At 48.6% G+C, this 24,433-nt stretch overlaps 2 protein-coding genes across 3 annotated transcripts in view; both read right to left on the reverse strand.

The window, feature by feature from the left end:
* Positions 1–12,278, reverse strand: part of IP6K1 (inositol hexakisphosphate kinase 1) — an 84,683-nt gene extending 72,405 nt beyond the window's left edge. For both annotated transcript variants that reach the window (XM_023726963.1, XM_004368540.3), the window contains exon 1: positions 12,113–12,278. The gene's annotated coding sequence lies outside the window, so the exon portion shown is untranslated. The remainder of the gene's footprint in view (positions 1–12,112) is intronic.
* Positions 12,279–14,599: 2,321 nt separating this feature from the next.
* On the reverse strand, positions 14,600–21,676 carry CDHR4 (cadherin related family member 4). The gene is made up of 19 exons (XM_023731604.1): positions 21,628–21,676; positions 21,102–21,286; positions 20,819–20,981; positions 20,651–20,742; positions 20,081–20,191; positions 19,386–19,489; positions 19,047–19,183; positions 18,399–18,582; positions 18,151–18,304; positions 17,822–17,915; positions 17,317–17,520; positions 17,097–17,236; positions 16,691–16,841; positions 16,386–16,606; positions 16,012–16,142; positions 15,465–15,521; positions 15,276–15,363; positions 15,035–15,065; positions 14,600–14,681 (listed from the first exon to the last, which is right to left on the reverse strand). Coding segments are annotated over exons 1-19 (2,298 nt in total). The 3' UTR covers positions 14,600–14,679.
* Positions 21,677–24,433: the final 2,757 nt, after the last annotated feature.

Below are 24,433 nucleotides of genomic sequence, written 5' to 3' on the forward strand. Positions count from 1 at the left end.
AAGATAAAATACTTAGGAATAAATCTAACCAGAGATGTAAAAGACCTGCACAATGAAAACTACAAGACACTACTGCAAGAAACCAAAAGAGACCTGGATAAGTGGCTAAACATACCTTGCTTATGGATAGGAAGACTCAACACTGTGAAAATGTCAATTCTACCCAAAGCGATCTACAGATACAGTGCAATCCCAATCCACACTCCAGTGGCATTTTTTAATGAGATGGAGAAAAAAAACACCAACTTCATAGGGAAAGGGAACAGGCCCTGGGTAAGTAAAGCATTACTGAAGAAGAACAAAGTGGGAGGCCTCATACTACCTGATTTTAAAACCTATTATACCGCCACAATAGTCAAAACAGCCTGGTACTGGTACAACAACAGATACATAGACCATGGAACAGAATTGAGAATCCAGACGTAAATTCATCCACCTATGAGCAGCTGATATTTGACAAGGACCCAAAGTCCGTTAATTGGGGAAAAGACAGTCTCTTTAACAAACGGTGCTGGCATAACTGGATATCCATCTGCAAAAAAAATGAAACAAGATGCATACCTCACATCACGCACAAAAACTAACTAAAATGGATCAAAGACCTACACATAACATCTAAAATGATAAAGATCATGGAGGAAAAAATAGGGACAATGCTAGGAGCCCTAACACATGGCATGAACACAATACGAACCATAAGTAACAATGCACAAGTGCCAGAAGAGAGACTAGATAAATGAGAGCTTCTAAAAATCAAACACTTATGCTCATCAAAAGACTTCACCAAAAGAGTCAAAAGACAAACTACAGACTGGGAAAAAATTTTTGCCTACGACAAATCCGATCAGCGTCTAATCTCTAAAGTCTACAAGATACTGCAAAACCTCAACAACAAAAAGACAAATAACCCAATTAAAAAACGGGCAAAGGATATGAACAGGCACTTCACCAAAGAAGATATTCAGGCGACTAACAGACACATGAAGAAATGTTCACGATCATTAGCCATTAGAGAAATGCAGATCAAAACTACAATGAGATATCATCTGACCCCAAGAAGGCTAGCCTTAATCTAAAAAAACACAAAATAATAAATGCTGGGGAGGTTGTGGAGAGACTGGAACACTTACACATGGTTGGTGAATGTAAAATGGTACAACCACTTTGGAAATCCATTTGGCGCTTCCTTAAAAAGCTAGAAATAGAAGTACCATATGATCCAGCTATCCCGCTCCTTGGAATATATCCTAGAGAAACAAGGGTCATCACACAAATAGATATATGCACACCCACGTTTACTGCAGCAAAAAGGTGGAAACAACCTACGTGCGCATCAGCGGACGAATGGATAAACAAATTATGGTATATCCACACGATGGAATACTAAGCAACAATAAAGAACAACGATGAAGCCGTGAAACAGCTTATAACATGGAGGAAGCTGGAGGTCATTATGCTGAGTGAAATTTAGTCAGTCACAGAAGGACAAATATTGTATAAGATCCCTATCATAAGAAATCAAGAAAAGGTTTAAAAATAGAAGAAAACATTCTTTGATGGTTACGAGAGTGGGGAGGGAAGGTGAAGGTTATTTACTAACTCGATAGTAGATAAGAATTATCTTAGGTGAAGGGAAAGCCAATACACACTACAGGGGAAGTCAGCACAACTGGACTCAACCAAAGCTAAATAGTTTCCTGAATACAATCAAATACTTTGAGGGACAGAGTAGCAGGGGCATGGGTCTGGGGAACATGCTTTCAGGGGATATCTAGGTCAACTGGCATAACAAAGCTTATTAAGAAAATGTTCTGCAACCTACTTTGGTGAGTGGTGTCTGGGATCTTAAAAGCTTGCAAGCGGCCATCTAAGATGCATCATTTGATCCCAACCACCTGGAGTAAATGAGAATGAAGAACACCAAAGACACAAGGAAAGTAGCAGCCCAAGAGAAAGAAAGGGCCACATAAACCACAGACTCCATCAGCCTGAGACCAGAAGAACTAGATGGTGCCTGGCTACCACCAATGACCTGACAGGGAACACAACAGACAGGCCCAGATGGAGCAGGAGAAAGTTGGGGTGCAGAACTTAAATTCTAGGCAGAAGACCAGACTTAATGGTCTGATTCAGACTGGAGGAACCCCAGAAAGCATGGCTCCTGGATTCTCTACCAGCCCAGATCTAAAACAATTTCCGAGGCCAACTCTTCAGACAGGGATTGGACTGTAGGACATAAAGGGGTACTCCTGAGGAGTATGCCTCTTAGCTCAAGTAGATACAAGAGACTAAATGGGCAGCTTCTGTCCAGAGGTGAGATGGAAAGCAGAGAGGGTTAGGAGCTGGTTGAATGGACATGGGGAATCAGGGATAGAAAGGAGGAGTGTGCTGTACAGTATGGGGAAAGCAATTAGAGTCACATAATAATGTATGTATAAACTTTTGCATGGAAAATAATCTAAAAAATCAATTGTATTTCACCACATTAGCAACAAGAAATCTGAAAAGGAAATTAAGAAAACAATTCCATTTAAAATAGCATCCTAAAGAATAAAATAGAAATAAATTTAACTGAGGAGCAAGACTTGCACACTAAAAACTGCAAAACAATGCCAAAAATTTTAAAGAAGACTTAAATAAACGGAAAGACATGCCATGTTCATAAATTAGAAGACTTAATGTTGTTAAGATGAAATACTACCCAAAGCGCTATACAGATTCAACGCAATACCTATCAAAATCTCAATGGTGCTTTTGGCAGAAATGGAAAAATCCATCTTAAAATTCATATGAATTTCAAGCGACCCCAAAGAGCCAAAGGAATCTTATAGAAGAATAAAGCTGAAAGACTCATACTTTCCGATTTCAAAACTTACTACACAGCTACAGTATTCAAAACATTGTAATACTGACATATGGATAGACACATAGACCAACGGCATAGAAGAGATAACCCAGAAATAAACCTATGCATATACGGTCAACTGATTTTTGACAAGGGTGCCCAGATCATTCAGTGAGGAAAGAACAGTCCTTTCAACAAACAGTGCTGGGAAAACTGGATATCCACATGCAAAAGGAATGAAGTTGGATCCTTATCTTAGACCATATACAAAAATTAATTCAAAATAGATCAAAGACCTAAATTTAAGAGCTAGAACTATAAAACTTTTCGTAGAAAACACAGGGACAAACATTCATGACCTTGGATTTGCAAATGGTTTCTAAAACATGACACAAAAAGCACAGGCAACAACAACAATAAAAATAATAGATAAAATGGACTTTATCAAAATTAAAAACTTGCATGCATCAAAGGATACTATCAAGAGTGAAACGACAACGCGCAGAATGGGAGAAAATATTTGCAAATTATACATCTGACAAGGGTCTAAATATCCAGACTATAAAGAACACCAACAACTCTACAGCAAAAAGAAAGACAACCCAATTAAAAAATGGGCTGAAAAAGAAAAAGAAAAAGGGCAAAGGACTTGAATAGACTGTCTCCAAAGAAGATATACAAATGGCCAATGAGAACATGAAAGGATACTACTTCACATCACTAGGATGGCTATAATAAAAAAAAAATGGAAAAAAAAAAAACCCAGAAAATAACAAGTGTTGGCCAGGATGCAGAGACACTGGAATCCCCGTACATTGCTAGTAGGAATGTAAAATGGTGCAGCCACTGTGGAATACACTTTGGTGGTTCCTCAAAATGTTAAACACAGAACTACCATATGACCTAGCAATCCCAATCCTAGGTATATATCCAAAAGTATTGAAAGCAGGAACACAAACAGAAACTTGTACACCAATGTTCACTGCAGCACTGTTCACAATAGCCAAAAGATGGAAACAACCCAAGCGTCCATCAACAGATGAATGGAGAAACATAACGTAGTATATATATAAAATAGAATACTACTCAGCCATAAAGAGAAATGAGGTCCTGACACATGCTACAACAGGGATGAACCCTGAAAACATTATGCTAAGTGAAACAAGTCAGTTGCAAAAGGACAAACAGTATATAATCCTAGTCATATGAAATATCTAGAACACACAAACGTATAGAGACCAAATTTTATTAGTGGTTACCAGTGGGAGTCTTGCTTAGAGGGCATTGAGTTTCTGTTAATGTTGTTAGAATAATTTAGAAACAGATAGTGGTAATGGTTCCACAACATGATGAACATAATCAAGATCACTGAATTGTACATGTAAAAAAATGGTGAACTGACAAATGTTCTGCTATATATATTTTTACCAAAATACAATGATTTTAAAAATTGTTAAAATGGCAAATTTTATACTATAAAAAATACAGTAAACTATAAACAAAATATGGACATTTTTTATTCATCTTAACTCTTCACCCAAGGAGACACAAGCTTACAGATACAAAAGGCTATATACCATGCAGATAACAAAAAAAAAATCATCTTGCCAGGTCCATAAGATTTAATTTAATCCCACAAGAGATTTGGGAAGCTTTAAAAAAGAATTCTGATAACCAAGTCTTGGCTACGAAGAAACTAGTCACTGAACACTGGCCCAAGAAGTCAGTGGTGAAACAGAACACACTATTCCAAACTGAGATATGCATAACAGGTTACATGTGGAAATGACCTTTGATGAGGGAGATTTAAGGTATGAATACTCATCACCAAAAGCACAGCCAGCTACTCCCAGAGGTTAAAATCTAGACCACTTAGCTAGAAACCTCTGGTTGATATCAGTTCTTAAATCCCACACATGGACAGATATCAGACAAGGATGCCTCAAGTTCCAAAAATTAAAATTAATTCACATGTAATTCTTTAAAATAGTTAGCAAAATATGTGCTAGATGACCAACAGTCTAAAGAAGCAGTGCCCACTGTGGCAACTGGACCAGGACCTTACAAAGACACAAATCACCAGGGCCAGACTCCACGGAGAGATGAAGGATGAATTTTGTGATCCCTGTGGATGACCAAGAAGCCACCTGGCCTATATCAACTAACAAAAATCTATAAAGCAAGCTCTGAAGCAACTGTTGTTGTGTGGTTAGGTGCTGTTGAGTTGGCTCCAACTCATACTGACCTTATGTATGACAGAACAAAACGCTGCCCAGTCCTGCACCATCCTTGCAATCGTTAGTATGTTTGGGCCCATTGTTGCAGCCACTGTGTCAATCCATCTTGAGGGTCTTCTTCTTTTTCGCTGACCTTCTACTTTACCAAGCATGATGTCCTTCTCCAAGGATCGGTCCCTCCTGATAACATGTCCAAAGTATACGAGAGGAAGTCTCAACATTCTCGCTTCTAAGGAGCATTCTGGCTGTATTTCTTCCACGACAGATTTGTTCGCTCTTTTGGCAGTATGTGGTATATTCAATATTCTTCTCCAACACCATAATTCAAAAGCATCAATTCTTCTTCGGTCTTCCTTATTCACTGTCCAGCTTTCACATGCATATGAAGCACCTGAAAATACCATGGCGTAGGTCAAGTGCACCTTAGTCCTCAAAGTGACATCTTTGCTTTGTAACACCTTAAAGAGATCTTTTGCAGCAGATCTGCCCAATGTAATATGTCGTTTGAATTCCTGACTGCTGTTTCCATGGGCATTGATTGTTGATCCAAGAAAATGAAATCCCTGACAACTTCAATATTTTCTGTTTATCATGATGTTGCTTACTGGTCCAGCTGTGAGGATTTTTGTTTTCTTTATGTTGAGGTGTAATCCATACTGAAGGCTGTAGTCTTTGCTCTTCATCAGTAAGTGCTTCAAGTCCTCTTCACTTTCAGCAAGCAAAGTTGTGTCACCTGCTTATCGCAGGTTGTTAATGAGTCTTCCTCCAATCCTAATGCCATGTTCTTCTTCATATAGTTCAGTTTCTCAGATTATTTGCTCAGCACATAGATTGAATAAGTATGGTGAGGTGAAAGGATACAACCCTGATGCATACACCTCTTCCGATTTTAAACCACACCCATAACACCAAACCCATTGCCGTCGAGTCGATTCCGACTCACAGTGACCCTATAAGACAGAACTGCTCCATAGCGTTTCCAAGGAGCAGCTGGTGGATTTGAACTGCCAGCCTTTTGGTTAGCAGTCACAGCTCTTAACCACTGCACCACCAGGGCCCCTTAAACCACACACACTCTTATTCTGTTACAACAAATGCCTCCTGGTCTATCTATGTACACGTTCTGCATGAGCACAATTAAGTGTTCTGGAAGCCTGTGTCTTATTACAACAGTTCCTGGTTACTCAACCTCCCATCTCAACAGAAATCCATTAGTTCTTGACTCAATATGGGTAGATCTGGGAGTCTGACAAAAATGGAAAATGAAGTTTGGAGCTGAGGACTGTGAAAAAGGCATAACAACATTATTGGGCCCAGAGCCCATTAAGATTGCTTTTCACTTTTCCTGGGACAGGGTCCCTTTGATGTAGTCCAGGGGTTAGAGCAATTTTACTCTTAGATTTTTATCCAAGAGAAATGAACACAAATGTACACAGACTTTTTACAAACATTTATTACGTCTTTATCCACAACTGCCAAAACACTAAAAACAACGCAAATGCCCATCAGTAAATGAATGGATAAACAACTCACCGTATAGCTATACAATAGAAATCTGCTCAGCAATAAAAGGAATGCAACAAAATGGATGAACCTCAAAAACATCATGCAGATACAAAAGTCTACATAATTCCATTTACATAAAACTCTAAAAAATGCAAATTTAATCTACAGTGACAGATCAGTAGTGGTTATCTGTGCCAAGGGGAGCAAGCTGGGGGAAAAGAAGCTTCTGTGACTGATGAAAATGTTTTCACTGAGGTATTTACATGACTATATATATTTGTCAAAACTCATTGAACGGAAAAAAAAACCCTCATTTAACTGGATGTACACTTGAAGTGGCTACATTTTACCATATGGAAATTATACCTCGATAAAGTTGGAAAATCATTAAAAACAATGATGTAACATAAAGATCAGAGTAAAGATCTGCAGGCCATTTCTGGTCTGCAGAGAGTGTTCTCTGACCAGTGACGTGGCTTAAATTTTTTTTAATTCGTCGCCAAATTTGAAAGTCAGAAAACTTCCCATAAAAATCCAGAATAATCCAGATTTCTGGTTCTCCTTAAAAAAAAAAAAAAAAAACACAAGATCTGCTAACACAACAACTGGCTAGCACTGAGCAACAGCTAACCCTTTAGACAAGGCCTGCTTTTGTTAGTTCACCCAGGTCCCCACCACTCCCCACTGCCCTTTACCCTGCTTCCCTCATTCATTGCCAGCTGGCCCCTGAGGTGAGTGCTAATGAATACGTATTATTAATATAATAATAAGTTTTTTTAATAACAGCTTTATTGAGATATAATTCACATACCATACAATTTACCCATTTAAAGAGTACAATTCAATGGTTTTTAGTATAGTTGTAGATACATAAAACCATCACCACAGTCAATCTTAGAACATTTTCATCACCTCAAAAAGGAATCCCGTATGTACTCTTTAGCTATCATCCCCATTCCTCAACCTACCCTTAAGCCCTAAGCAACCACTAATCACTTTGTCTGCATAGAATTGCCTATTCTGGACGTTTCATAAAAATAGAATCATGTAACATGGTCTTTTGTGACTGGCTTCTTTCACTCAGTATGTTTTCATGATTCAGCCATGCTATGTCTTACATCAGTACTTCATTCCTGTTTATGGCCACATAATACTCCACTGTATTTAAATAGCATATTTTATTTATCCATTCAGCCATTGATAGACATTTGGGTTGTTTCCCCCTTTGGTTATTATGAATAATGCTGCTATGAATATTCACCTACAAATTTTTGTGTGGAAGTATGTTTTCATGTCTCTTGGGCAGATACCTAGGAATGGAATTGCTGGGTCATATGGTACCTACAAAGCGGCTTCACCATTTTATATTTCTACCAGCTGTGTATGAGGGTTTCGATATCTCCACATCCTCGCCAACACTTGTTATTTTTTGACTTTTTGGCTGTAGAGTAAGTTGTTTATAAGTGTTCAATCATAATATGCCCAGATTTTTAAGGACTTCAAGATGCTCTTATACAGTGACATCAAATTTTAGACTTGAAAGAGTCCAGTTCCAGAACTTTTCCCCTATTCTGCTCATCTTTCATGTAATGAGGGGATAAGAATACATGAGCTAAACCTCCACCCACAATAACATTTTACAGAAGTTTGCTCAAAAAGATCAGAAGTAGATTTTCCAAGCACTCAAAAAAACAAAGTCCCTAACGGGGATCCAGCACTGAAGTGAACACGTATTCCCATCAAAATTCATTTGGAATGCCTCCTCCACAAACGTTAACTTCAAACCATAACAGCAAACGTGAGAGTTCTTCATCTCTCATTTTTTATAAAAGAACCAAGATGTCTGAGGTTTTCCCACTCAGAATCTACTGCTCTAATTCTGCTACGGTAGAAGAGAAATGGAAATCTGTATTTCAAATCAAGTGCAAGAGCACAGATCTACTGCCACAAACATACATAATGCCAGACTGGTCCCTTGTCCCAAGCCAGAAGCAGAATGCACTGTGCAGCCTTTACCCATTCTGCCCACCCACTCTGCCCATCACTGCTGTTTATATTCTCAGGACAGCACTGACAGAAGGTCAAGCAGCAAATACTACCAACGTGTTTACAGCATTCCAAGACCCAACCAAGATGAGGGTCTAAAATCAGCACCCAGTGCCAAGGCCACCCAGCACATATTTTCCAAGAGTTAAAAATGGCATCTTAGCCAGGAAGGAGGGTGGGCCATACAGCACCTTCTGAGATGGAGAATTACTTTCTGTTTTTAGGCCTTAGTTCTTATCAAGTTCTGCAGCACCGAGGTCGGGCCTGCCTCCCTAAGGCACTAGAGTGAATGTGTTCAAGGACTTTAGACAGAGTTGTGTTGTTGTCAGGTGCCGTCAAGTCAATTTTTGACTCATAGCAACCCAATCTGACAGAGTAGAACTACTCCATAGGGTTTCCTAGGCTATACTCTTAACAGGAGCAGATCAACACCATCTTTTCTCCCTCGGAGTCACAGGGTGGGTTCTAACCGCCAAGCTTCCGGTTAGCAGCCCAGTGCTTAACCATTGTGCCACCAGGGCTCCTTCAGACAGAATAAACCAAAAACCAAACCCACTGCTGTCAAGTCAATTCCAACTCACAGCAACCCTACAGGACAGAGTAGAACTGCCCCATAGGGTTTTCAGGGAATGGCTGGTGGATTTGAACTGCCGACCTTTTGGTTAGCAACTGAGCTCTTAACTACTGTGCCACCAGGGCTCCACCATAGGGTAGGAGGTTGAAATCCAAGGCCACTGAAACCCTGCCCACACCCTCCATTTCCCTGTTTAATTACAGGGGGTGTTTCCAATTCAATTTAGCACATCTTTGTAAACATTTAGTCCTCATCTACTATGTGCAGGTGCAAGAAAGCACACACACATACCAAAAAAAACCCGTTGTCATTAAGTCAATTTTGGCTCATGGTGACCCCATGTGTTACAGAGTAAAACTGAGCTCCATAAGGTTTTCTTGGCTGTAATCTTTACGGAAGTAAATGGCCAGGTCTTTCCTCATGGCATCACTTGGGTAGAAAACACAAAAAAGTGTAAAATACATTCCCTGTAGTAGGGGGTTTAGGTCCTACCAGAGAAAATAAAAAAAAATTTTTAAGAGCAATGACTATCTTGTGCTTTTTGTCTGTTTAAGAGCCAAAAGGGCAATAATGCTACTGCAGTTCTGAGAGAGCATCCCCAGGGGCTAGAATGTTTTGGTAGGTAGGACTTGAGCTGAACCCTTGAGGAAAAAGGAGTGGAGCTGAAGGAAAAGGGCATCCCAAACAGGGGCAAAGGCTCTAGGACTCAGCTGGCGAGAGGATGGGAAAAAATGTGTACAGAATGTTTAGCAAACCACTTGGTTAGTGGAGATTAGGATAAACCCTGGGGAGGTGGACTGGGGCCAGCTGGGCAGTAGCGCCTTGAATGCAACATTAGGCCATCAGATCTCAATTTCTTAAGCCTGCAGCAGTTCCTGACTTCAGTGTAGGATCTCCATAGTCTGTGAAGCTGTCTGTTGCCCATAATAGTTAAAAGTGATGGAAGTTTACAGGTGAATTAGATAAAGACAAAGACGTTAAAGTGTTACAATAGTCTCACTTAACTGCACTTAAAAACATCAGGGGCAGAAGTACTGCTATTACCTACAGCCATATACTATCATGCTAAATCAATACCAAATAGTCATGTGGTAGCAAGACCATTAAGTAAAGACAATGAAAGTTTCTGGATATTCCGTATTTCCTTAGGGCAACAGATCTAACACAGGTTTAGGCTATGGACTGACTTAATGGAGCCTTGAGCCCCTTATAACGGTACACAAAAGTCAGTGACCTTTCCTAAGGAAAGAGCCATCTCTTTCTACATCTCCCAAAAAAAAAAACCAAACCCACTGCCGAGGAGTCAATTCAGACTCATAGTGACCATACAGGACAGAGTAGGACTGCCCCACAGTGTTTCCAAGTAACGTCTGGTGGACATGAACTGCCAACCTCTTGGTCAGCAGCCGAACTCTTAACCACTACGCCACCAGGGTTTTCTCTACATCTCCAGGAAGTGTGATATCCTAGATGCCTAACTTACAGTGATTTTGTTAAAAACCAGCAAGAATTTAACCCTGGGGCTGCCTTACTTTCAAAAGGAAGTGTTAATCAATGTGGGGGAAGTTAGCTTGGGACAATTTTGAGACGCCCCTAATATTTTAGTATTTCCGTACTTTCTTCTCAAGAACTGCCCAAGGAACTGGTCAAAACTCATTAAAGATTCAAAAATGGTCACAAGAAGGGCAACGAGATAAACAACTAAAGAATATTCAGCTTCTCCTCTCATAACTATAATCTCAGGTGAAAAGCAACAGGCCACCAGCCTCCTCTGGTTTCAGTATCTGCTTTCCAAAAGGACCTCCTGAGAAGGGAGCTGGTTGATTTCAAAATTAAACATTCTGGGGTGACAAGATCCTGTTCCAAGCACAAAGTACTGCTGCTTGCCTTCCTAGCTGCCTCATGCAGGCTTTTTGGATGATCACATACAAGAAACCTGTGTGGAGAAGCTAAGGGATCATAGGAAAAGATAAATGTGTTTTGGACCTGTCAGAACTGTTTTAGTACCGTACACCTTTCCCTCCTCCCACTCTCGCAGAGGCAAAGTAAACTTGACAATCTGTTTTCATTGGGCAAGATAAATTTAGTCCTGTTAAATCAGCAGTTCAATACCATCCACAATAACAAAAACAAGTTTCAATTCTTAACACACTCCCTGTATTTCCTGTATCTCCTGATGAAACTGGTGGAAAATCTCTCTAGGCAATAAAAATCAACCAAGTCATTATCATAATATTCGCTTTCTCCTAGAGCAAAATGAGGAAGACCTTATCACACTCCAAAAAGTGGTGATCGAGAACCAAAGAAATTAAGTTTCAAAGTAAAATTCAGACATCATGGACATTTAACCAGGCCTTTCAAGAAGAAACAAACGGGTACTCAGCTCCGAGGAGCACAGGTGGCTCCGAGTGGGTCTCGAAAGGAAGGCGCCGGGCAGCCACGCAGAGACCCTTCACCTTGCCAGAATCACAGCGCCGGACACCGGCCTGCCTGGCTTTCTCCTACTTCAAGTCTTAGTCTCAAATGGTCTGAAAATCACTCGCAGGAGTGACGTCTAGGAAAGAGGTACGTGTATTCCCACGCGGAGCAACACAACGCCCAGATTCAGGCTGGCACTGGACACGCTTCAGCGTTCTGGGTCAGCAGAGCCCCGGGCTCTGTTTCCCGCTACGCCGCCGGCCGGCACTTAGTGCAAGGCTCTCCGACCTCAACTCCGACCGTCCCTTCGGACTCGGCGCCAGCATCTGGGAAGCCCCGCGGACAGCCTCTCAGGACTCTCAAGCGATGTCTGAGTGATGCTTGGCCGATGCTCGGGCCCCGCGCCCGCCCGCTCCGACCCTGCGCCCGCCGCCGCCCGCCCCGCGTCGGTAAGACCGGCCTTTCAGCCCGGCTCCTGTCACTCACCGGCCCGGCCTGGACAGCGGGCGCCCACTGCTCCCCACGGGAGCTGGGCCCCCCGGGCCTCTTGGTTTCGGCCCGCCCCCTAGCAGGCAGTGCAGGTGGCTGAGCCCCGCAGCAGCGGCCCCTCACCGGCCGCTCCGTCCAGCTCACGGCGCTGCCCGCTGGGTACGGATCAACAACAAGATGGCGGCCAGCCGAGGGGGCGGGGGCCGGGCGTCATAGTAACCAGGACGGCAAAGAACCCGCCCCTAACTCAGGTTGTTCCCAATCAACGGCCTCTGCGCCCGCCGCTCTGAAGAGTGCTTCCCGTTGACATGCCGACCGGTCTGTCAGTCAGAGCCTGCCCCTCTCGGCTCTTGCCAATCGCCTGGGACACGTGACTGTGACGGCACGAGTTGGCGCGTGCGCGCCGTCCTCCGAGTAGCTAGTGGAGCCCTTGTCGGCAACTCCGAGGCCCTAGCGCCCTTGTTCTTTCTGGGTGCGCGGTCCACCTTCGGGGCCGCAGCGTGTTTTCACACACGCGCACATACCCAGTAAATGCCCTTTGTGTGCCATTTGCCTTTTTTTGTTGTTGTTGTTAAATCACCTGCCATAGGAGGCGGGGAATTGTCCCCTGTTCTTTGGTGAGGAAACTGAGGCGCAGAGAGGGGAGGCTGGGCCAAGGTCACACTACCCCTGTTAGTAAATGCATTGAGTCTCGCCCCTCCTCCTACTGGCTCCAGACTGTAAGCCTTCATCCCAGCGGCTTCCCCAGCTTTGCCTCTGACCAATCCTGAGGCGCAGGCTTCTGTGCTGTCCACAGCAGCCCTTGGCTCTTTACCCACGCTGTTCCTTCTGCCTGGAGTTCTGTTCCCGGAGCAAGCCCTGGCGCACAGCAGGCACTTCCTCCTCTCTGCCCTAAAGCATCTTGTGTTCCTATGGCAGCATATTATGCCCTCGACTGTCACGACCTGCCTCCCAGGCAGCCTGCCCAGGACTATGAGTCCTCGGAGTCCAGTTATCTCTGGTCCCCCACACAGAGCACCTGGCTTGCCTCCAGGATTAGGAGCCCGGATATAGACACACTGCCAGGTCCACATCCAAGTACCTGAACTAGCCAGCTCTGTGTGTGACTTTTGAGTCTTATCCTCTCTGAGCCTTGGCTGCTGTATTTGTAAAATGAGGGTAACAGTCAAGCTCCTCAGAGATGACTGTAAAGATTTAATGAGCCCTTAGAGCAGGGTAAGTGCTCAGGAAAAGTCTGTCTGCACCCACTTCCTGTAACAGCATGCTCCCAGGTTGCTGTCCCTGAGGCCTGCTCTGATGCTCTCACTTTAGTGAAAGCCCTGTGAAGCATGTTTTTCCTTCACAGAAGGCACTCAGTTTCTATCCCTCGGCCTGTTACTCCACAGTCTGGAATACCATAATCGGCTCAGGAAGTGAGGTCTTCCAGTGCCCTGAGAGGGTTCAGGCCCATAGACTCAGCAGAAGATTGATACATTGAAAGAACCTAGGGACGCCACGTAGCCCTGCTTGGCGCAGTGGTTAAGCATTTCAGAAAGACCCTCTGGGCCCCAGCCTGCGTTTAAAGGTAGCCTCACTCAGAGAGTAGGTCCTCTTGGAGAGCTGGCAGTAGTCTAAGACCTGATGGCAGGCTAGGTATGGAGCTCAGTGGGACTTGCCCTCCTGCAGATTACTGTAGGCCACCTGGCTATGTGCAACAGCTCAGCTCAATGCCAGAAGCATCAAGGCCTGAGTAACAAGAACAGATAAGGAAGAAATGGGGACTCCCTCTCAGAAGGGACTGCCATCAACCCCTCCACGGCTTGCCATGCCACAGGATTTTCAAGTCTGCACCACCCCTCACTCCAGTGCTAAAGTTCCAAATCCTTCCCAAGAAAATCCACAAAGTCAGCAAACTTCCCTGGAGGTTGCTCAAACAGCAAGAATGTCTTCCTCTCTGTGGGAAAAAGAAACTCCTGGGCCCTCCCCACCTGCCACTGCAGGTGGCCTCCGAGGGAACAGGCAGCTGGAGGCCCCCTCAGTCACTGACAAGGATAACAGCTTCTTACCTCAGTGGAGCATCCATCAGAGCACCATACAATGCCTTCTCCAAAGAAAAATAGCCCTACTACTCCCCAGAGTGTGCCCACAAGGTAGGGAATTCTCCAAGTGAGAACAAGGAATCTCAGATCTCAGAGCTTCTCCCACATGTACATTATAAGGCTAGGCCTTTTCTGTTTGTAATTTTGTTTATTATTGAATCAACTTGAAAACCCAGCCCATGAGCATGTGAAGAAGAAATTCCACTGGTAGTGAGGCAACTGCTTGGCCTCAGAGCCAGCGCTGGGCTCCCGTGCATGAGTTGAACAGGTAATCTCTGCCTGTACCTGAGCCCAGATGGTGATGAGAAAAAGAGAGACATACTGGCTCAGCAGAACTGGCCCCCTCTGCTGAAAGCAGGGGAAGGCATTTCAGGACCCTTGGTGTGCCCCTCCCCCTTCTGTTGGTGTCCAGCTTGTCCTCTTCTTCCCTCCTCATCTCAGCAAGTCCTCTGAGGCCTGGCTCAAATGCACAGCAAAGTTCCTTGATTCTCCAAAAATGGACCCAAAAAATAGATACCAGCTCTCCTAAGTGTCAGATCATTATGCCATAATTCACTAATGACACTGGAGTAATCTGGGGGTCTCCCCCTTTATCCTCCCCTCCCCGTGGGCAGGGACCAGACCATGTCTGGGTCATCTCCTGGTACCAAAGGCGTTTAATCAACATTGGCTGAGGGCTGAGTCGGGGGGAACGTTGGCTAAAGAATGAGGGGGGAGAGCAGACCTTATTCAGGGTAAGAGTATAAATAGCAGACACCTAGAGTTAGAAGGAGATATGGAGATGGGATGAGGAAAGAAGGTGGGCCCAGGTAGAGAATGGTTTGGAAACAGAATGACTTACAGAGGTCTTGTGTGCTGCCATCAAAAGGCTGCTGTGGGGAAGAAAGAGAGAGTGCAATGACTTGGACCTTGACGAGCCCCCGAAGGAACTAGGGGTCCACCTGCCTCCTCCATCTTGATGGTGCTAGTGTGGGTGCTCGCACAGGAGCAGCCACCCACCAGGATGGGGGCACCCTTGGCAAGGGTGAGGAATACTGTGGAGTAGCCTCAGTGCCCACTACTCGAATTGTGGGTTGCCCTACCAGCCTCATGATGCTGCTGGGTGCCTGGGGTGTCTCTATCCTTGGTGCCTCCATGAACCCCTCAATGGACCCCTCAGCTTCCTGGATGCTGTGACAAAGTAGGAGCAGAAGTACAGGATAAGGCTCCGGGCCCCAGCCTGACTTTAAGAGGTGGGCTCCCAGGGGCTGAGGTGAATAAAGGCAGCTGACCTGTTCAGCAGCAGATCCTGGGCTGGTTTGTTTGGTGTGTGCAACAGCTGGGCCACCCTAAAATGCCAGAAGGAGGGACCAAACAGTGAGGGCAACAGGCCTGCTGGCTCCAAGAACTGGCATCATTTATCTGCCCCTTTATATTGGGGATAGTCAATGTGATGCCCACATTTTACCCCACCTTCCCCTGTGCTCAGCCCTGTGACCATAAGGAACACAGAGTCTACAGGAGCAGGGCAGATTTAAAGTGGGGATCAGGGGACAGGAATAGGGGTTAATGCTCAATGGATGACCGAATCAGAATCTCTAGCCCTGGCCTCCATCCACACCTGTACTAAGGAGACCAATGGAGACAGCTTCCTCCCAGTGTCTCTCTGACTCTAATCTGAAGACCTCTGGAGGGAAGGGAGCCCTCTTCAATATTATCAGTTTGTCTGCCCCATCAACTTGGGCATTGTCATCAGATCTTAGGTGAAAGCACCTATCCACTGCCAGGGTCCATAGGTGGACAGAGAGAAGGCAGGAAGTGCAGGGATAAGAAGCCTACCCCATGAGGAGCCAGCCCAGAGCAAAGAGGAGAAGGGCACCAGTCACTGTCAGCACCACCACAAACCAGGGCTCTGGCTGCCAGAAAGCCTCTGTGTCTGTCACAAGCAGGGGTGTCATCGGTGAGGGCATCTGAAATGGAGGTCACAGCCTCAACACTGTCCTGCCAAACACCTTGAGTATCCAGCCTTCAAACCTCTTCATGGGCTGGGCCACCCCACACCTCATATTCACTTTTCTGTATTCCCAGGCTCTTTGCACTTACAGTTCCCTCTAGAAAGCCTTCCCCCATTGCTCCACCTGGAAAACTGGGTCTCATCGTCCAAGGTCCTCTCTCCCCACACCAACCCCCAAGGGCCTGAGGCCCCTTCTCACTGTGGTTCTGTGGCTGCTGGTCGCCACTGTGCTGGCCCTCCAGGGAATTAGATGCACAATGATGGTGGCTGTGGTGCTGAGGTGGGGGATGGAGGGCCCTGCATCAGCCACGTGGATCAAAAGCTCGTAGGTGTGGGGCTGTTGTGACCAGGGGGGCCCCGGAACAGGGTCATTATGCACCAGGATGGCGCCTTGCAGGCTGAACCGGCTCTGGGTATTCCCTGTAAGCAGAGTGACAGGAGGGGACCATTCCTGGCCTTGGTCTGCCCCTTCCTCATATTCTGGTGGTCTCCCATGGCCCTTACCTCCCACAATGCTATAGGAGAAGGTGAGGCGCTGTGGCTCCTGGGGGATCCGGCATGACACCTTGGTCACCTCCACACTACGGCCCGGGGGTGTGTGGATGGTGAGTTCCTGGAATGGGGGCTCACACTCAGGTTCATGGTCATTCACATCCTGCAAAAACGCAGCCAGGTTAGGGGTGGGGGCAACCCACTCTCCAAATCACCAGGCCAGCCCCTCAACCTCCTCCCACCACAGCCAGAGTCCAAGTATCAGGCATCAGGCTCCAAAACTTTCCATGATGAGGCCCCACCCCTCTCTAGTCAGCCAATCAAGAAAACTGCAGCACAAAGTAGAAAAGCAGAGTGCCAGAAGGAGATCTGAACCCTTGTCATTCTGATGCTTTCCAAGGGCTTGGGGCTGAATTACCTCAACTTCGATCGTAATGGTGCAGGAGCCTGAGCGGTGGCAGGTGGGGTCCTGGTCCTGGCCATGGTCAATAAGCTGGACAGTGAACCTGTACATCCTCTGCTGCTCATAGTCCAAAGGCCCCAGGAGGCGAACCTCCCCTAGAAGGGGTGGCCATGGCCTCAGCCTTCAGAGTCAACTCTGGCCCCACCCCTCCATCCCAGCCCTGGGATGGGAGTACCACTGAGACGGTCCACAGTAAAGGTGGCAGGCCCACCAGAGGCATAGTACTCAATGCTGTCATGTGGGTAATCCATGTCCTTGCCCACCACAGAGCCCAGCAGTGTGTGGGGCCTTGCATCCTCACGAACCCGGAACGTGCGTGGGGCACAGGTTGGAGAGAACTCATTGATGGGTGTCACCGTCACCAGTACTGGCACCTCAGCTGTGAGCCATGTGGCAGTCAAAGAGCTGGCCTGCAGTGCCCAGCCCTGCCCTAGGGGTCTAAGGTGGGGGGAGGGGTGGCGCACTCTTCCCTGCTAGGGGTCCAAGAGAGGAGCTATGCCCCACCCTAAGGGTCTGAAGGCAGACAACTCTGTTTTACTGGTTTCTGCGGAGAGAGGAACCTGCCCTGGTGATCTACAAGGTGTGCGGGGGTGGGAATAGGGAAACACAGCCCGGTCCTGAATGTCCAGGCAGGGGGCTTTGTCTGAGGTGACACGGGCCAGCCTAGCATGGTCACTTACTGGTCATCAGGGGCTGACCATCATCAAACACCAGAATGGAGGCTGTATGCTGGAAACACGCCGCTGGAGTGTCACAGTCCAGTGTGGTGTTCACCTGGCCAGAGGGGCCAGAGAGTGAGGCCCAGACATGGCCTGGGAGAGCTCTGAACAACATTTAGCTGACTAAGGCCAGGGCATCCGCAGATCAGTCTACTCTGATCCTCTTTTTGGCCCTTCCACCACCACCACCACAACCTCTCCCCCAACTAGGCTTCCACAAGCCCTTGGCCCACCGGCCCCTTCCTGCATCAAGCACCCTGCATGTGGGTCTGGGGGCAAGGGCTCGTCACCTCCAGGACCCTGTCGCGAAGGCAGAGGCTAGCCGGGCCGGGAGGGCTGTGGAACCACAACTGATAGTCGAGGGTGGCGCCGGCTGAGTCAGGGTCTGTGCAAGTGAGGGTGTTCAGCACAGTGCCCACGGGTGCGGTCTCAGGGATTTGAGTCCTAGGAGTGGAGGGCGGAAGGCAGGGCGGGAGACGGCCAGGCAGTGAGCCGTGGTTCTTTCCCCAGCAGCCCAGGTAAGGCTCCGGGTACTCACACGAGCAGCGCCGGGAGGCAACGCGGGGGCCAGCGGTTAGCCGACCGCACGTTGACGGTGAGATCGAGCTCGGCGCTGGCCCACGGCCGGAGTCGCTCAAAGGCCTTCACCTTCAGCCTGGTGACCTTCGCATCTGGGACCCGCGCTAACTCCAGCGGCGCGGTGAGGCGGACCACGCCGTCGGCTGGGCGGGGTGAGGGGTGGGGGACTCGGAGTTCGGCCCCATCCCCCAGCTCGGCCCCACCCCAGGCCCCCCGCCGGTCAGCTGAACCGAGAGGGCGCTGAGCGTGGCTTCTCCTGCAGCCTACTCCGAAATCCGCCTCTAACTCTGGCCAGGCCCGCAAACCAGAGGCGTAACGAGGTGGGTGGGGTTAGAAGGCGGCATTTGCCCCCGGTCGCAAGCCCAAGGGGGCGTCAGACAGGGCTGCGGATCATCCCCCGCCCTAGTCGACGACGCCGGCGGGGGCGGGGGGGGGCGTTGTGCAAATTTAGAGATTGCTCCCTCTGCGCTCGTTACCCGGCAAACCGAACCTCAAAGCAATCCCCGCCCTGGCCCCAGCCCCGCCCCGGTTTCTGACGACGGCAAGGAGGTAATGCTGCAGAGGCAGAAGCATCTCTGTTTCACCCTCCCCTCGCCAAGCCCCTCACCATGTCCGATGGAGTAAAACGGGCAGGGCACCGGAGAGACGATTTCGTAGCGCACATGGAAGCCCCGGGCCCGTACCTGAACCACTTTTTTTCCGGGGACTAGGTTCTCCAGGATGGTGATGTTCTGGGCCGGCTCCCTGGGCCAAAAGGGCGGCACTGACTCCCACCCACTCCTGTCCACTTCTGGCCCAATCCACAGGCCTGCCCCTTCCCTAGGCTGCTGGAGCAAGTTAAGGCCGCTCCAGCAGCCCATACCCTTTCCCATACCCAACCCCTGCCACTGATATCCTGGGGCCAGGTCCTGCCTCCCCCACTGTTCCCAAGGTTGGGGAGCCTTACTGGAAGGAGACTTGACTGGAGGGACTAGGCAGAACCTTCACTGTCAGCATCCCCTGACAGTTTTGGCCCTGTCCAAAGGTCACTGAGATCTGCAACTGGAAGACCTGCGGTGCACACAGAACAGGAAGGGAACCACGGTATGTGTCCTTCTGTATGTCTGTGTCCACTCTCCCACTCAAGGAGCCCCAACACTAACCCTCCCCATGACCAGTCTCTCTGCTGACAGGTATACCTTTGAGCCCCATTCCTTTGGACCATGAATTGTGTTAGGATACAAATAGCCCAAGAGTGATATTTGAGTCATTCACAATATGAATTATCATCTTAGAGTTGGTAAGAGCTAGTCACCAAGAAGTGGAAGTTTTAAGGAAGGAATTTCTCTAACCTCCTCCAGACTGGACTGGCCACTTTACCCAGAACTTTCTCTTTCTGTGATTGCCCTAAATGCTTTCCTTTCTATTAGAGCAACTATGAGCTTCAAGAGACCCTTCTTCTTTCTAGATTCCAGATACCAGCACAGAACCAGGCCAAGGTAGGGACAGCCAGAGTGGGGCAGCAGGTTCAGGGTGTGGGCTTGGTCTGCAAGAAGCAGCATAATCGAGAATAACAAGAACAGACAAATCTCCAGGAGGCAGAGTGTCTATCCATTGCATGCCCAATCCATGGATACCCCCCAGAACCCAGGTCATGCTCACCTTTTGAGCCTGGCCTTTGAGGCCCTGGGCTGGCGCCTGCAGCCAGCCCTGCTGATTGATGGAGAAAGATCCAGGGAAGTGTGAAGGGTCCTGGGCACTGGTGATGCTCATCTGACAGGACAGAGATGCTGGAGGCCCCATCCGCCTCCTAGTGCTCCAAGCACCCCTGTCAACATCCTCCAACAACCTGACAGCCACCTTGCCCCACCCAACTCTCCTATTCTCCAGCCACTGGCCCTCACACCAGCCTGGGCTCCCCTCCTTCCATCTGACCCTAGGCCCTTATCCACAATCCTCTCTGCTTTTAAATTAATTATTTTGTTTTTAAACTACATTTCTTTTTTGGATCATAAGTGATACAGAATTGTCATGGAGAACTCAGAACACACAGGGGAACTTGAAAGAACTCAACTCCTGAGATGACCCTGTGGGAACAGCCAGGGTCACTGGAGGGTGGGCAGCATCATGGAGAGGTTCAGCTGTGCACTGCAGAGTGCTTAGGCAGGCAGGGGCTGCGGTTGGTCTCCCCATCTCCCTGCAACTATTCTCTGCCCCATGTGCTGGGCTCACCTGAGCTCCCTGGAGTTCCAGGCCCGGGAGCAGCAGAGTGTACAGCCGGGCCCCTGGTGCGACTGTCTCTGGCACCTCAATGATTTCCCCAGCTGACCAGAGGAGAGGTTAGGGAGGCTTTGTTCAGCTCATGCCTGCCCACCCCCTGCCTGCTGCCCCCAGCCTCACCTGGGCTGGCAAATCGGCCGGCGCACTGGACATGGCTGGGGTCCCGCTGCACATCCAAAAAGAGCGGCCCCTCAATCACTCGGATGCCACACTGGAATCGCAGCTGCAGTTTGTAGTGGTTTACTGCTAGAGCATCAAGCCGAACTGAGCTGCTGAGGGTTACCTATGGCAGGTGGGCAGGCCATGTGGGGCCTAGGCTCTCTGTTCCCCTATACCACCTTCAACTGGGAATTTCAGGTTCTCCCTGTGCCCTCACGGTCCCCAGCAGGGCCCAAGGCCATACCTTGCCCACATAGGAGGAGCCTTGCCTTCTGAGGCTGGGTGGGTTGAAGAAGGTGGTGGGTGGCTGCACATAAAGCAGCTCCAGGGTGGGTGTGGAGGAGGAGCAGTTGAAGGAGAAAGACTCAAGGACAGTGCCAGGGCCCAGGCTCTCAGAGATATTCATGAACCAGGGCAGGCTGTGGAGGTCTGTGAGGGGCAGGTGATTCAGGCTGGAGGTCCCCCGATGCTCACAGAACCACACACATGAGCATAGTCCTGCCCCTCTACTGCAGAGCCGGGTTACATCGTGGGGCCAAGTAGCCAAGGCCCTTCTCTGTCCCCCATATCTAAATGTGGGTGGGCTTATTTCACAGACTTGGTCGAGGAAGCAACCAAGATGAGAAATGAGGGTCAGAGGTTCATACCCTTGCCCTTTCCTGGCTCTCCCCCAGTCCCTGTCCTCCACAGTAGATCATCTAAGAAGGGCCAGAACTCCATTGTGGAGTTGCAGGTGAGAACTGGGGCTCCCCTACCCACCAGCTCCTCACCAGAGACACCCAGAGCGAGAAGGAGCATCGGGGGCCTGAATAGCTCCATGGTGGCCAGAAGATATGGACAGCACTCCAGAAGGTTAGATGTGTTTGTCAGGTACACCTGGTTGCCAGGTCAGTTGCTCAGACAAAGCTGGGCAGGCGGGACTCCTGGGCCAACCAGATTCTAGCCCCTCCCATCCCTGGTGACTGAGTTCTAGATCCCAGGCAGGCTCTGAGAGGCCCAGACAATCCCATTTCCCACTGTCCCCAACTCATTCATTACCACAACACAAGGGGACATGAAAGGAGGAGGATAAAGCTTCAGATGGGGAAACTGAGGCTTGGGGAAATCCTGATCACTTAGACCTTGGAGACAGAGCAAGCACAGTTCCCAGGAAAATTGGGCCCAAAATCTGTTACCCCACACACAGAGCCTGAACTCTAGCTGTCTCCTCTCTACCCTCATTAGAACATGATCTGCCTGTGAAATCTGAGGCCTACCATCAGCAAAATCTCTCAAAAGTTATCTACATTCAACAAGTAAAAGGAATCCTTGGGATAGAATAGAAATCAAAATAGTAGTTACCTCTGGGATTATCAACTAGAGGGGGTACAAGGTGGCCTTTTAGAGGTCTGGAGATGTTCTATATCTTGATCTGGGAGGCCAATGCACAAATTTCAACATTTATTGAGCTATACCTTTGAAAACCAAAGAACCAAACCCACTGCCATCTAGTCAATCCCAATCCCAGTGACCCTATAAGACAGAGTAGAACTGCCCCATAGGATTTCGAAGACCATACTGCCACATCTTTCTCCTGCTGAGCGGCTGCTGGGTTTGAACCACCAACCTTTTGTTTAGCAGCCAAGCGCTTAACCACTGTGCCACCAGGGCTCCTTGTACCGTTGAGATGTGTCCATTTGTTGTATTTACGTTACATGCCAACTTTTTTAAAAGTGGCTACACTTGTACTCCAGTTCCTCACCTCTCACTCTCTCCCCTAGTCAGATTTTCTCTCCTTCCACAAAATTCCCCTGGTCAGGTCCTCAGTGACCTGCACACTGCTGAATCCAGTGCAGTGGATTGTTCTCACTTCCTTGGGATTGATGATTCCTTAGGATTGTTTGACGTTTGCTCCTGTTGGCTTCCAAATCCCACTCTCTCTCTGGTTTCCTCCCACCTCCCTGGCCACTCCTGCCCAGCTCCTTTGCTGGTTCTGCTTCATCTTCGCAACCTCCTAACAGTGGAATGTTCCAGAACTCAGTCCTTCCTGCTGCCCTCCTCTGTCTACACTTATATCTTCCCATCTCATACAGGCCCATGGCCTTATCCAAGGGTCCAGTGCTGGCCTCTCTCCCAAACTCCAGAATCACACACCCCGAGGCCAACCCTGCACTCCCTCTTGGATGTCTAACAGGCATCTCAAATCCACAAATGATCATTTAATTTTTCTGTCCAGACTCACTCTTCTTCGGTCTTTCCCAGATCAGGTCATGGCAACTCCATCCAACCAGTCCTTCAGGACAGAAATCTAGGAGTCATGGTTGATGCCTTTCTTTTCCTATCCACATCCATGCATCAGCAAGGTTTGGTTTTAGGTCCAAAACATACCCCAAACTGACCCCTTTTGTGTACCTGCTCCTCTCAGATCCAGGCCAATCCCCTCCCTTGCCTGCATGAGGGCAGGAGCTTCCACTCTGATTACACAGTTGGTTCTACTACAGCGGCCAGCAATTCTTTAAAAAGGAGCCAGCCCAGGTCAGTCCCTGCTCAAAGTACCCCAGTGCTCCCCATCACACCTAGATCAAAACCCGCATTCCTCTCTACAGCTGCAGTGAGCCTGGTTTTGTTAACCTCTTCACTCTCCCCACCACACCACCACCAGTCACAGAGACCTGTTCTGTCCTGTCCACCTCCATTCCTGCCTCAGGCTCTTTACACTGGCTGGTGCCTCCACCTAGAATGCCCCTCTTTGGGTTTGCCCCATGATGGCTCACCCAGATCCCATCCTGAGTACCAACTCCTCAGAGAGCCCCCTCCCCAAGCTAGCCCAAGGCCCTCATTCTCCTGTCTGCTGATGTCTATTCTGTCTCCGGTTAAGACTGTACCCTTGAGCCTAGCCTCTCATCACAGAGCGGCCTGAAGGGGACCGACCTTGGCCATCCTGTCAGCTAAGTGGCACCCTTTCCCCCCCCCCCACTTCTCCCTCCCCCCCCGGGAATGACCCTCAGTCTCCACGTGGTGCCTCGCAGAGGGGCTGGTGCACCGGGGATGCAGTGGACCCGAATAGCGGCTGGACTCGCGGCCAGCTGCGTGCTCCCCACCAGGGGGCGACCCCGCCTAACTCGGCGCAGCCGGGGAGGACTGGGCTTGTCCCTGGCTGAGGACCTTCCCCTGCGCTGACGCAAGGATCCGCGTCCCCACCCCCCGCGCCCGAATCCCCAAGGAGCCAGGTCGCCTTCCCATCACTTCCACCGATTGTCGAGGTCCAGCGAAGCGGGTCCAGAGGGTCTGGCCCCGAGCTGGCCACAGCATGGCCGGGACCGACGACCCGGGATGCTCACTGCCCCACCAGGAGCGCACGTGGACGCCGCCGGGGAACTCGCACTCACGGGGCCTCCGTTGGAGGGACTGCTATTCTACCCTGGGACAGACGAAGAAGCTGAGGCTGTCGGTGGCGTTGTGGGGGGAGCGACTTACCCTGGGTCCCGCAGCGAACCCTGGGTTCGTTCCACCAATCAGGGCGTCGGGGATGGGATCCCGGCTCGGATCCCACCCGGCTTCCAACCACAGCCCCGCTTAACCCCCCACGCCCCCACT

Source organism: Trichechus manatus, unplaced genomic scaffold (genome assembly GCF_000243295.1).
Source record: "Trichechus manatus latirostris isolate Lorelei unplaced genomic scaffold, TriManLat1.0 scaffold00001, whole genome shotgun sequence".
NCBI lineage: Eukaryota > Metazoa > Chordata > Mammalia > Sirenia > Trichechidae > Trichechus > Trichechus manatus.